General features: G+C 57.2%; 1 protein-coding gene across 1 annotated transcript in view; it reads left to right on the top strand.

Annotated features, from left to right (window-relative positions):
• C12H7orf50 (chromosome 12 C7orf50 homolog) overlaps positions 1-10,977 on the top strand; it is a 120,428-nt gene extending 109,451 nt beyond the window's left edge. Inside the window, exons 5-9 of the mRNA XM_049905083.1 lie at positions 6,731-6,945; positions 8,152-8,233; positions 9,400-9,487; positions 9,684-9,784; positions 9,990-10,977. Of these exons, the coding sequence (XP_049761040.1) occupies positions 6,731-6,945; positions 8,152-8,233; positions 9,400-9,487; positions 9,684-9,784; positions 9,990-10,178 (675 nt within the window). The 3' untranslated portion in view covers positions 10,179-10,977. The remainder of the gene's footprint in view (positions 1-6,730; positions 6,946-8,151; positions 8,234-9,399; positions 9,488-9,683; positions 9,785-9,989) is intronic.
• The last annotated feature ends 2,676 nt before the right edge of the window (positions 10,978-13,653 follow it).

Below are 13,653 nucleotides of genomic sequence, written 5' to 3'. Positions count from 1 at the left end.
TCTGCACCCTAGTCAGGACTTGGTTCTCTCCAAGGGAGGCACTGTTGGTTATCTCTTGCCCAGGTCTCGAAGAGCGGGTATTTGCTGGCTCCAGGCCCTGCAGCCAGGCTGCATGCATTGAATTGCGTAGCCGTTCCTTGTACTTTTATGTTTTTCAAACATTAAGGATCTGATTTTTGTAAAAATGGCAAGACCGGCACTGCAAAATGAGGAATGTCTGTCAGCTGACTTCTTGCAAATAGGTGAGAAGCATTTTTTGCGTGTGGGACAGTGATTTCATTCTGGTCCAAATCCATGCTGTGAGTTTCCCTGCATTTTAACGGGATTCCCAGGTGGTTCTTATGTATAACACTCTGAGACCCACTGCCCTACTAGTGGTTCTCAGAATTAGTCCTTAATCAGCAGGATTAGCATCGCCTGGGAACTTGTTAGGACTGCACACAGGTTCAAAGCCCTGTTTGTGACCCACTTGCAGCCCTGAACTTAGTACTCACCCACCTAGTACTCACCCACTGTGACTCTGTGGTGCTGACCATCAGCCACCAGAACTCACTCCCGGTTTAAAAGCAAATGCACCCTTCGTCCTGGTCAGTCATGTTCCCACAGATGGGGTGGAGGCAGGTTAGAGCAGTATCATTAGGGAGGAATGGGTGTTCACACGCAGGAGCCCTGCTGAGCTGTGACTCTGCCTTCTGACAGTTGTTACTTGTGCTTGGAAGTCATTCCTGTGACGGTCATGCTGGGCTGTGAGCCCGCCCTGGCCCAGTAGGAATGAGAGTTGGGGACATGGAGAACATCAGACAGTGTCCACGTGCCTGGAGGCAAATCAGGGCCCGTGGGGAAGGCCTTGTATGGAAGGCCTTGTGTGGATGAGCAAATCTGCTACACAAAGGGTCTAAAGCAAAGGGGCTGGTCCTATTTGCCCAATACAGAGAGACTCCAGAGGCTCACCTGAGATCCTGGGGAGCAGTTGGGTGGGCAGCAGGGGGCCTTTGAGGCCTGGGGGCTTTGGAGTCAGGATACCTAACTCAGACTCGGCTTCTGCTGAGGGCTGGGCCATTCCATTGAGGTCCTGCCTAGCCTGTGGATGGGGTAGCAGTGTCGACATTCTCTGCGCAGGCTGCGGGCGATACAGGGAGAATTGGATACACAGCCCAGAGAGGAGCCCCTAGCCTGTAGAGTGTCCTGGTGAGTCCTGTGTCCCATGCAAGACCCTTGGGCAGGTGGAAGAAGAGGTCCTGGTGCCCACCTCTGGGCGTCCAGCCCCACAGAGGCGGCAAGAGGCTCTGAGTGAAGGAGTGAGGGTCATGCTGAAGCCCTGCACAGGAGCCCAAGCCCACCTTTCTGGGAACGTGTCATGAGAGGGAACAGTGACTGTGGCTGTGTCGGCAGCAGTGGGGCTGGAGGCCGTTGTAACCATGTAGCCCTGCCGCCAGTTGCTTCTCCAAGGACAGGAGAGTCCTCACTGAACACATTGGGTGCTGGCCCCACCATGTTCTGGGGTCACCTTAGTGGCCCCGAGGGGACGAGGAGACACATGCCCCCAGTGTCTCAGCAGGGATGCACGCCCTGGCCACTTGGTAGACCCTGTCCATGGCACTGCCGGGAATGCTGCGTTGACATCTGTCCTCTGTGTCCTTTCACTGAGGGGCCACAGCAGAGCCGCCCTCCCTCCTCCCCTCACGCACCCTCTGCCCCTTGTCCGTCCTCGCAAGGAAGCATGCTATCCAGGGCAGCCCAGGTGTGGGGCGGGGCCAACGGCCTGTGGAACTAGGAAATGTGTTGTGTTGAAAATAGAAATGGCAACATGCGATGTCTTAGAGCATTTTGTTTCAGGAGACCACGTCTGACCTTTGAAAATGGTGCCCCATCCTAGAGTAGCCCCTGTGGCGTGCCTCTTTGTCCCGGGATGTGGCCCATCGCCTATGGCCCCAACCTCAGCACAACCCTCTGCCCAGACACTGGCATCCAGTGGCCAAGCACCAAGGGTCCATGCTCCCCACCCCTTATCCTGCAGCTGGATCTTCTGCCCATGAGGGAAGACGGGACCCACCCAGCCAGAGTGGGGCTGGGCTCCTGTCAGTCAGCGCTGGCTGGGGGCTGCCCATCTTTGGGGAAGTTGTGCAAACACGTCTGCTGAAGAGTCCCCCCTGTTGAAGTGGGATCTGTGTCTCCAGGCCAACTTGGAGAGACCTGCAGTCCTGGGTCCACCTCTGGCCACTGTTCTGAACACCGAGAAGGGATCTCATTTGGGGTCGGCGGGCCCAACCTTGTCCACCCAGCTTCAGTTCCACAATTGGTCCTCAGAACGGCTCCCACCATGGTTTCTGTCCAGATATGTTACTCCGTGTCCTCTGGTTTTCCCCTGTGTATTGGCATTTAACAAACTTTATCTCATGTCACATTTTCATTTCAGTCCTCAGGTTAAGAGCAAAGGCTGGAAAAAGCTAAGTGTCCCGACGTCCTCCTGACGCGGCACCATTGGGGCTCTGCGCTGCCCATGTCTGTGTCCTGGGGCATCTTTCAGCTCCTTCACGGTTTGTCGTACGAGCTGGCCTGCATGCAGCCTGTAACATGAGGCCATTCTTGGAGCTGGAGCCCTCACTTTGAGTCCTGGCAGAGGGCCTGGAGCTGATTCCAGCATTAGCAGTGGAGCAGAGTTTTCCAGGGACAGGAGGCACTCCCATATCAGCCAGGGCCACCACAGAGAGGCGTTCTGGAAGCTATTCTCCCGGACCGCTGGCCTGGGTTGAGGGCCACGCTCACTCCGCCTGTGGCCTGAGCCGAGGCCTGTATGGGGGTGCCTCCCCAGTGCAACCCTCGTTTCCTTCTCTCTGGGTGGGAAGCTGGGCTTGGAGTCGGGGTCTTTGCGGAGTTCTTTGGAATTACGAGCATGTGTTTCTGGGGAGAGACCAGCGGTTTGTATTGTGTCCTCATGGGAGAGATGTCGAGGGGCTCGGGGACACTAAACCTTTAAAGACACCTCACAAGCACCCCAGCCCCCCGAGGTCATGTGTGTGTTGTGGGAAGTGAGGACTTAAGTCGGTCCTGTTCTTACGGCACCCATATCAGGGGTCTGCTCCAGGTCTTTGTTTTCACCAATCCCTGGCTGAAGTGTATCTCCTCGCATTGTGGGTGTCACAGCACCCCCCCCCCAGTGGTGGTCACGTGCTGTGCCTCCACCAGCAGCGGGTACAGTGTTGTCACCTCACATCACTGCGGCAGGAACCTTGAGATGCTGCTTGTGTGCCTCGCTCCTTGTGAGTTGCAGGATTGTCAGGCCTGCTCAGCCTGGTCACCTGTGCATTAATGAGGCCGTGCGTGACTGTGTCTCAGGTGGACGTTATGATAATCTCACAACTTCTGTCTGTGGCCTGTACCCCAACTCTGGTTCCTCCCTAAGTCTGTGACTTGTACCCTGAATCTTATACCCTGAGTCTGTGACCTATACCCCAAGTCTGTGGCTTCTACTCTGTGTCTGTGACTTATACCCTGAGTAGTCTGTGACTTGATCCCACGTTTGACTTGTACCCCAAGTCTGTGATCCATAGCCCAAGTCTGTGATCTGTACCCTGAGTGTGTGACTGTACCCAGGTCTGTGACTCATATCCCCAAGTTTGTGGTTGTATCCCTGAGTCTATGACTGTACCCCCAGGCAGCCTGTATACTGTGTTTTACCCATGTGAGAGCCTCACTCTGAGAGCGTGTGCAGCTTCGCCATGTGCCAGGCTCTGTGGCCCACCAGGAGAGCACCCTGCTCTCGTGGGAGCACCACTAGCAAGGACGCCTCCCGTCTGACCATGTCTACGCCTCTGCCCACCCTGGGGTTCTGGGACCCCGAGACAGCCGCTGTCCCTGTCCTCCAGGAGCTCACGTGTCCGGCTGTGAGCTCCCCGAGGGCAGAGCCCGTGTCTGCCTCCATGCAGCACCCAGCCCCGCGAGGCCGGCTCTCACCTCAGACCTCACCGCCGTGGACAAGCGCAGCTGCCCCCTGTAGAGTAACATTTCAGTCCCTGCTCTGAGGTAACCTGCCCAGGGCATGCTGGGGACAAGGGTCCTTGTCCTTGCTCGGGTCTGCCGAGCTAGCAGAGGCTTCTGCAGCAGTCAAGCCAGAGACCAGAGCGTCCGGCCAGGGAGATAGTAGCAGCCCTGCACCATTTGGCTGTGTCCATGGCCTCCTCCCAGCTCCTGGGGCTTGGCAGGTTTTATTGTGGGGTTACATGGTTACAAAGCAGCAACTTCCTGAATTGCTGATGTACGTGTGTGAATTTCAATTGGGATTTCTCAAACAGTGGAATGGGGAGGGTCAACTTTGTTATCAGATGTTCATTTGTGTAGTAGGAAGGAGGTAGGTAACTACTAAGTAAAGTATCGCTCATGTGTTTGGTTAACCAAATACCGAATTACAGTTGCCCCTCGGCGTCCGCTGTCTGCGGAGGATTGGTTCCTCAACCCCTGTCCGCAGATGCTCGAGTCCGTTATATAACGTGACATAGTGTTCACATATAATCTACACACGTCCTGCTGCATACTTTAGATCATCTCTAGATTAGTTATAATATTTAATACAGTGTAGGTGGTGTGTAAATAGTATACAGTAAGGTATCGTTTAGGAAATAGTGACAACATGGCGAGGTGAACAGTGCTCAGACGAGTGCTGGAGAGAGACTGAGTGCCTGTGAGGTGGCGGAAGGCTGCAGCAGGGGACGCTGCCCATCACTTCATTCACGTGGACTTAGCCTAGTGCTCAGAGCAGCAAATTTAAGTTTCGCTTTTTGGAACTTCTGCCTCCCCGCCGCCCATATTTTCAGTCTTCAGTTGGTTGAATCCAATACGGAGGGCCAACTGTGCTTTTTTTTTTTTCTTCTTTCTGGTTGGAAGAATGAACCTTTAAAGAATTTAACAGTTTATCCTGCATCTTTTGTCTAGCTGACTGTGAGTGCTCCTGCTGAGTACTGTATATTTCTAGTCATTGAAGACCGGTGGGTCCTGTAGTCATGGGACTGTTAGGGGGAGGGGACGCTGCCCTCAGTTCTGCAAGCCATCACCCACTGGAGGAGGCCAGGTGAAGGACACAGGGGTTTTTCTATGTATTTCTCTCAATGGTATATGAGTCTGCAGTGATCTCAAGGTAAAAAAATAATTTAAGAAATTGTGGGGAACACTCTCTTTCTTACTCTTCGTTGTTTTCCAGAAAAAGTCACTTGCTGCATTGATTTACTCTCTTGAATTCTAATAATTGGGGTCATAAGCCTGATTAAAGTTCAGTTTTCAAACCAACTTTCTAAAACTGCCATGTATGTGAGGGCTCAGGCCGTCAGTCGTGTGCTTTCTAGCCTGTGCACCCCTGGGGTTCTGACTGAGGAGTAGCCAGAAGGAACGTGTGCTGATCTGGGCCAGCATCCTTAGGGACCCTGTTCCTGCTGTGTGGTCGATGGTGTGACTCATGGGGAAGGGCACCCAGTGGCTGGATCAACCACATACAGGGCCCGAAATCTCCTTGCCTCCTAAAGACAGGCCCCCCTCAGTAGTCTGTTGTGATAGATCAGTGCCATGCGCGGAAGGCTACTTTGCCCAGGGGCTTCATGGGCAGACTCCTTCAGGAGGGGCGCCATGGAAGAGGATCTGAGGGCTGGGGTCTGAGTGTCCCTCATGGTCACCTCTAGGATCACCTGGCGCAGCCCTGAGGATTCTGGAGGCGGGGGTACACTAAGTGGGAGTGTAGAGGTGGGCTTGGCATTTAAGAAGCCTGCTTGGTGTCCTGGGGGAGGGACAGAGGTAGAGGTAGGGGCAGGAGAGAGTTGGTTCTGAGAAGGCCAGAAAGTGCAGCTGGGCCAGATGAGCTGGGCTCATCCTTCCTGAAAGCACTGTAGCTTCAGATCCCACAACCCCAGCCCCGAGGCCATTTCCTCTCAGGCTCCTGGCCCTGATCCAGGTAAACACACTGCTGTTCTGGCTTTTACCAGGAAAGACGGTGCGTAGACAGCTGCCAGGTCACAGCGGCCCCTCCCTGACCAGGGTGGCTGCATTGCCACTGTTCATCCTGGTTTTCTGTTAGTTTGAGGTGGGGGTGGAGGTAGCTGTGACAAGACCACAGCATGACCTCACAGGCCACCCAAGAGGACCCAGATTCGTGCTGAAGGTCTCTATCCACCTCAGCCCCCAGCTCCAGCGGGGCCAAGAGGGAATGAGGTACTGGGAATGGGGGTTCAGAAAGCTACACACAGGTGTCCTGGGGTCCACCAGGACTGCTGCCCCGCTGACTGCATCCCAGCTGGCACAGGGCTTCCCAACAAGTAGGGATCATGCATGTATAGAAGGCATGGTTAATATTTGCTGGAGGTGAGTGAATACTCCCCAAACCCCCAGGCCCCTATATGAGACAACACCCCTGTGGAGACAAGATCCCCACTGGACAGTCCTGTCCCCAGGCAGCCAGGGGGCTGCAGAACTCAGGGTCTGCCTGTTAGGGAAAGGGGCCCGAGATTACCTTAAATAAGGTAAAGCAGAGCTAAGCCAGGCCCTCCCCACAGGACTTGGGGCCTTGTGTCCCCATACTTATCTGACCACTGACCCCCCCCGCCAGTGCACAAGGGGGGGGTCACTCATGCCATCAGCAGGGCCTTGTGAGTCCTTCGGGACATCTTCCCAGTGTGGGAGTGGGGGGTGGGGCAGAGAGTAAGGGTCCTTCCCAGAGGCCTGACAGAGCTGGCTGTCCTCTGACTTTCAGAGCAGGGCAGCCAGTAGCAAGGTGCTGGAGGTGAACCCAGCGCCATCCCTGTCCCCGGGGGAGCAGCGAACCCTGGAGCGGAAGCTGAAGAAGGAACGGAAGAAGGAGGAGAAGCAGCGCCTGCGGGAAGCAGGGAGCCAGCCCGCCCCACAGACCCCAGCCACACCCACACCCGTGCCCTCAGGGGCCACGTTGGCCCTGGACTACCTCTGTAGGTAAGGTGCCCTGACCTAGTGCTCAGGGGATGGGGCCGTGGGCCTGGTGAGCAAGATGGCACAGAAGTAGAGGCTCCTGCAGGGAGGAATGACAGACCAGTCGAAGGGTGTAGAGAGCAGGCAGGCAGAGGGCAGGATGGGGCAGTCCCAGGGGTGAGGAGTCCGCAGAGGAGCCAGGAGCGCGGGTGGCAGGCTGGGTCCCTCTTAGTGAGGAAAGGAGCCCACACCTGGCTCAGCCCTGGCTTGGGTGGAATGGCAGATAATGAGCCCACCACACATGCAGGAGCTTCCAGAGGCCCAGAAGTGAGGCCAAGGGGGTTAGAAATTTCATTTGCAAAGGTATTTTCCGGGGAAGTGGAGGCATGCAATCCAGCAGGCTCCCCAAGAAACAGGGACTGTGTGGACTGGCTCAGAGGGCTGTAGTCCACACACCCCAGCCTGGTTGGGTGGAAGAGCTGGGCTAGGTGGGCCTGGATCAGCTACCATGCTCCTGCCGAGGGCATGTCCAGCACTCCTCCTCCTCCCAGGCGGGCAGTGCCACCACCCTGGGCCAGAATCTGGCTGCTCAAGAAAGGTGACCCATCCCTAGACCCTGACGCTATGAGAGTTGGAGGTGTGACTGCAGACAGGGCTTCTTGGGGACAGAGAGGTCTTGTCTGTCACTGTCCCCATTTTCTAGATGAAGCAGTGGGCCCCGGGTTCAGAGACAGGGAAGGGGCTCAGGTTGGCTCCAGAACACTGAGCCGTCATCTGTGTGTGACTTGGTGTGCTTAGCTGTCGCCCCTCATCTAGGGCTTTCCATCTCCACATTCGTCCATGTGTGCGCCTCCCTGGAGCTGGCAGCCCTGTGAGGCAGGCCAGCCTGATGAGGACACAGCCGAGGTGGTCTGGCTGAGCCCTCATTGGCCATCCTTTGTGTTTGCTCAGAAATGTTTTGCCAGCAGGTAACTGGCCATAGTGCCCACTAAACACGTACCAAATGACAATGACCAAACCCAGAAATCCAGGATATTAACAGAATTATGGAATCACAGGGCTGCCATTGACAGTCCCCAAAGGGGATACAGGCGGCCCGGCCCCACATCCTACTTGGTCTGGCCGGGGTATCTGAGGGTGCGCATAGCCCAGGCATGGGGCCTACCCCCTGAGTGAGGGCCTGAGGTCTCCCCAGCTCCTTCACCCTGAGATGTCCCTGGTTTTCCCCAGCTGGGCCCAGAAGCACCAGGACTGGAAGTTCCAGAAGACACGGCAGACCTGGCTCCTGGTCAACATGTACGACAGCGACAAGGTCTGTATGGTGGTGGTGGGGCTTCGGGCCAGGTCTCTGAGGGGTGTGGGGGCGGGGGGTGTCTCCAGCTGGGTTTCTGAGGTAGGGGCTCAGGCCAAGTCCCTAAGGGGCTGATGGGGGACCCTCAGGCCAGGTCTTTGAGGAGCAGGGAGGGTGGCACCAGCTAGGTCTCTGAGGTGGGGCCTCAGGCCAGGTCCCCAGGGGCCAGGGCCATGTCTACTTGCCCCTCCTTCTAGGGCAAGGAGGGGGCAGCCTCAGCCAGAAAGTTTCTTGTCACCCCCATCCAGCAGCCATGCTGAAACCTTGGGCCAAGAAGCCCCTTGGAGAGATCTGTTCTCATAGAATTTAATGGTGCGACCTCCCCACCCTGAACTCCCCCAGTCTGACCCTTAACTTTACAGAGAGGAAGCAGGCTCCATGGAAGGGACTGGCTCAGGGCAGGGGCATGAGTGGCCAGGTTAACGTCAAATCTGCCTGGTGCTTCTGTGCAAGAGGGACTGTTCCCCAGTGATTGACATGTGTCCTGTCGGGGAGACCTGGAAGCTACAGAAACATGCACTGTCACCCATGAGTCTCAGCCCTCACTGACCCTATTCTGGTCAGACCGTGGTGTGGCGGCACCATCGTGTCAGCCACATTCCTTAGTTGGTGCCACTGTGAGCAAGAGCTTGCTCTTTTCCCACATGTGTACTGACTGACTCTTTGGGTGACATCCATCAGTACCGCTCTCTCTCTGCTTGGTGGGCTGTGACCTATCACTGTTGTCATTTATTCTGACAGTTGTGACTCCCATTGCAGGAGGTTGAGGGTGCCCTGAGTGCACATAGTTGGGGGGGTGCTGTCAGTCTCGGGGTCAAGGAAGCATCGTGAGGGAGGGGCCTTTGAGCTGAGCCCAGAAGTCCGCCCCCGGCATGGAGTCCAGTTGTCACAGCACCATTTATTGAACGGAATCAACACCCTTGTTGGAATTGAGTTGACCACAGATGTCAAGGTTTATTTCTGGACTCATGTCCATCCCATTGGTCTATATGTCTTGTCCTTAAGCCAGAACCACACTGTCCTGATGACTGTAGCTTTGCAGTGAGTTTTGACATTGGGAAGTGTGAGTCCTTGACTTCTTTTTAAGAGAACTTGCAACCACATTTCGTCCTTACTCCTGTTTCTAGAAACAACTGGGTGATCCAGCTCTGGAGTCCAGGGTAAGGCAGAGGGTTCCACAGTGTCATTGGTTTCGCTCATCTTTCACGCTGCTGGGTGAGCTCCTTGCTCCTCACATCTGGGAAGTCAGCCATTGTCAGCCGTCTGCTTGCACGCCCCCCGAGTCTTAATACCATTGTCCCCTCTCCCTCAGCCCAGCAGATTATCCCTTTAGAATGTACATCTACTTACTTTCGACTCTGTGGGATTTGGGGGGCGGGGCGGGTCGTGGAAACCCGTGTGGTCTGTGCAGGACTCAGCTGGGGCAGAAGGAGAAACATTCCTGCAGCCTGGGCCTGTCTCCACCTTCCTCCGCTCCTGCCGTCCTTGAGCGATTGCATGGGGTGGGAGCAGGTAAGGCGCAAGGCCCTCGACGATGGGGTGCCCAGGGGCTGGTCCCGGCCCAGCTCTTCATGAGATGGTGCTGCTTGGTCACCCCACGCTCCTGTCTCAGGTCGGAGCACCGTGCTGCAAGCACCTCGCTTCCCCACCACAGGGTCTACTTCCCAGTCCGTTCTCCTGCCCGACCCTGACTGCTCTCATCTCTGTCCCTATCCAGGTTCCTGACGAGCACTTCCCCACCCTGCTGGCCTACCTGGAGGGGCTGAAGGGCCAGGCCCGTGAGCTGACTGTGCAGAAGGCCGAGGCCCGGATGCAGGTGCTGGACGAGGCAGGGGCTGGCAACCCGGACCCCCTGCTGCTGGGGCAGGTCCAGCGGGTCCGCCAGGTGTTGCAGCTGCTTTCCTAGGAGTGTGACTGTCCATGGGCCCCGTGGATACCGCTTGGCCACCCCTCCCACCCCACTGCAGTGGGGCTGTGGGCCCGGGGGGCACTGGCTGCCAGTGGGCAACACGGAGCTGCTTCCGGTCTTGCAGACTGCCTCTCCCACCGAGCTGCCTCGGTTAGCGAGAGCCCCACGTCCAGAGCCTTGATTTCCTCTCCGGAGGTGTCTGCCCACTGTTGGAATGGGAGCTGTGCCCTTCTGCATTGTTTAAATCCCTCTAGAGCAGAAAGCGGCGCAGTGGTTACAGCGCTTGGCTGCTAACCGAAAGGTCAGCAGTTTGAACCCACCAGCCGCTCCCAGGAGAAAGATATGGCAGTCTGCTTCCATAAAGATCACAGCCTTGGAAACCCTGTGGGGCAGTTTTACTCTGTCCTGTAGGGTTGCTGTGAGTCAGAATGGACTTAATGGCAGCGGGATGGATGGATGAGATGGCTCTGAGCTATCCAAGTCCCTGGCCCTCGCCTGAGGACGGCCCCCAGCCCCCAAGGAGATTGTTGAGGGAAATGTCTATTTTTCTACGGGGATGTTTTTCAGAAATTGACCCAGAGCCATCACACCGCCTTCCCCCTGCTCAGCTGTGGTCAGTGGTGTCGTGGGGTGCCCCGTGTTTGGGTTATTTCCCAGACTGTTCCTGGTCCCCTGCTACATTCCGGGTGGGGCCTGTGGCAGTGGCACCTCCCACCATCCATAAAATAAAACACCTCTCTGGGCCAGCACCGTGTGGTGCTTGTGCAGCTGTTTCCTTTTCTGAGCGCGCCACATCTTTAAAATCTGACACAGCCCCCACCCCAAGGTGGCCGTGTGCTGTTCTCATGGGACACTGGGTGGGCGGGTCAGGACTGGATGGGACAGGCACAAAGGAGCAAACTCGGACCAGCAGGGGTGGGGAGGGGCCAGGACAGCATGGGGGAGAGCTGGGGGTCTGGGGGAAGAGTTGCAGAGTGGGGAGGCGGTGGAGAGGGGTTTGGAGAGCGGGAAGGGGGTGCTCCCTCCTGCTTCTGGGCCTTGCTACCTGCTTTTCTCTGCCAGGATCACCTCTCCCCTTCCTCCCTCTCCCTCTATCCCCACCCCTCTCTGTATGTTTTAATTCCTAAATGTCAGGCATTTCAAATGTACAGATGAGAACAGTCAAGCCTTTGAGTCCCACCACCAACTTTATCACAGCTCAGCATCGGCATCCTGGCCTCAGCCGCACTTTTTCCCCCAGAAACATGGTGATACAGCACAGCTGGCCCCCAAATCTGTGAACCCCACACAGGGCATATCGTGATCTGGGCCAACCAGTCCCAAGAAAGGTTCAGAGACTCCCCCGCAAAATATTGTGGCCACAGCCCTGAGCACAGCAACCCAATTTTCTGGAAGCTCACCCTCCACCAGGCCTGGAGATTCCGCCTGTCCACAGTGCCACCCTGGCCTTCCTGTTCCACCTCTGGGCCAGTTCCCCTGCAGGGTGAGTGCGCACCTTCTGTGCACGGGTGCCTGGTCCTGGGGCAGCGGGACCCCTCACCATTTGCAGCTGCATGGGAACCACTTCCCAGGTAGTCTCCTTGTCTTCTGACATCTAGAGCTCACCCCGACATCCCTGGACTGGGTGCCCTCAAGTGACATCTCTTTCAGGAGCTGGGTCTCTGCCAGCGGGAGCCAGACTCTCCTGCACAGGGACGCCACAGTGAGGGCCTGCTGTTGGCACAGGACAGCCAGCAATGCGTACATCCTGGCCATGTCTCCCCTTCAGCCCCTGACCCTCCTGCTCACGCAGCTCAGAAAGGAGGCTGCCACAGAGAGAAAAAAGATGCCTTTCTTGGCTTCTGAATTTAAAAGGCCCAGGCCTCAGGCATGGGAAGGGACCAGGGGCAGAGACGAGATTTGGAAGGGAAGAGGGTACAGAACAGGCCATAGAATAGGCCCTTGGAATGACGGTCTAGAAGCTGCCTAGCTCTCAGCCCTGTAGTCCCCACCCACCCCATCCAAGCCTGGGCTGGCACAGCCGCAGGACCCAGCCTTGGGCCAGGCGGCTCCAAGCGGGAGGGCAGCCAATGTGGAAAGGCCAGCTCCCAAGGCTGTCTCCATGCCCCATGCTGGCAGGACAGCTACAATGCCCCCTCCTGTCCCAGCCTGCCCGGAGTGTCCCTGACCCTATGCCAGGCCACCAGTGACTGGGAACGGAGGCCTGCTTCAAGAGACAATGAAGGACACCCAGTTAGAAGTGAAAGTCAGACAACGGTTGATTAGTGTAAGCTGGTCCCCACCATGTTTGCAGAACCTGCAGCCTTCATTCAGAGAGGTCAGGGTTGGAGGAGGCCCCCCCTTGGGGAGGTCACTGTGAGCCCCGTATGTGCCCTTGAGCCCTGTTGTCCCCTCATTCTTAAAGGGGATGTTAGCAGTGGTAGACTCAGGGTCATGGGAGATTTAATGACAACGGGCCCGAACTCCCTGGCTCAGCCCATGCATGACACCCAGGTATGGCCCCCTAGCTGTGCAGCTGTGCCTGGCGACAACATCCCAGAGCCACCTCTGTCAGTGTGCAGTGTGTCACCCTCTTGGCCTCAGCCCCCCGTCTGTACCAGGGCCCGGTGGGGCTGCGGGGTCACCTGTGAGGAGCCCACGTTCTGCTCCCCTGCAGGGGCTCCCTGATGCCATGTAGATCCTCCTGGAGGTGGCTGCCCTGCTGGTCTGTCTGCTTACCATGTGGGCACTGGGGTGTGGCAATGGCAGGGGCATCCCCAGAACCAGGTGTGAGAACTCCTCTAGTCATCCCCTGCCCTGGGGAGGTCAGCACAGAGGGCCTCCAGGAGTGGGACCACCCCAAAGGTCCCTCCCTCCACACTCAGGGCCAGGCTGGCCCTCAGCCTACAACTGGTCTCAGCCTGGGGCGCCGCAGCCCTACACCCTCCCAGCAAAGCCTGTCCCACAGTTGGCATCACCTCTGCTGTACACGTTCCAGCAAATTGGGGGCAGCCTAGGGCTGGACCTCATGTCCATGCCCTCTGGAGTGCAGCGGAGTGTAAGCCACCGCCAGGGGGACCTTCACCACAGGAAGACTGCTCCCATGAGGGCCAAGGGCGGCCCCTGATGGGGCAGCTGGGGAATGCAGGCGCGGGGACCTCGAAAAGTGCAGAATGAGGTGAGCTGGGGCTGGGGCCCTTGGGTGGGTGTCTGTCTCCCACTCCTCACCCCCCACAACACCACCATGCAAGCCCAGTCCCCACCATGCTCCATGGGGAAGGCCTCCTGCCCCCTGGATGAGGCTGTGTGGGCCGGTGGTGGGCTCTGGAGACACACTGAACCCCCAGAAGAGGGGGGCCAGAGGGGCCCAATGGAGCATCTGCCCCTCCCTCCATGGGTCTATAGGTAGCAGGGACAGGGTAAAGGAGCCTGCAGTCCCCCGCCAAGCGCCCCACACTGGGAGCAGGGTGGCCGTGGGGCAGCAGAGGTCCCG

This window comes from Elephas maximus, chromosome 12 (assembly GCF_024166365.1).
Source record: "Elephas maximus indicus isolate mEleMax1 chromosome 12, mEleMax1 primary haplotype, whole genome shotgun sequence".
In the NCBI taxonomy this organism is placed as follows: Eukaryota; Metazoa; Chordata; class Mammalia; order Proboscidea; family Elephantidae; genus Elephas; species Elephas maximus.
This window is presented reverse-complemented; position numbering and strand designations above follow the sequence as displayed.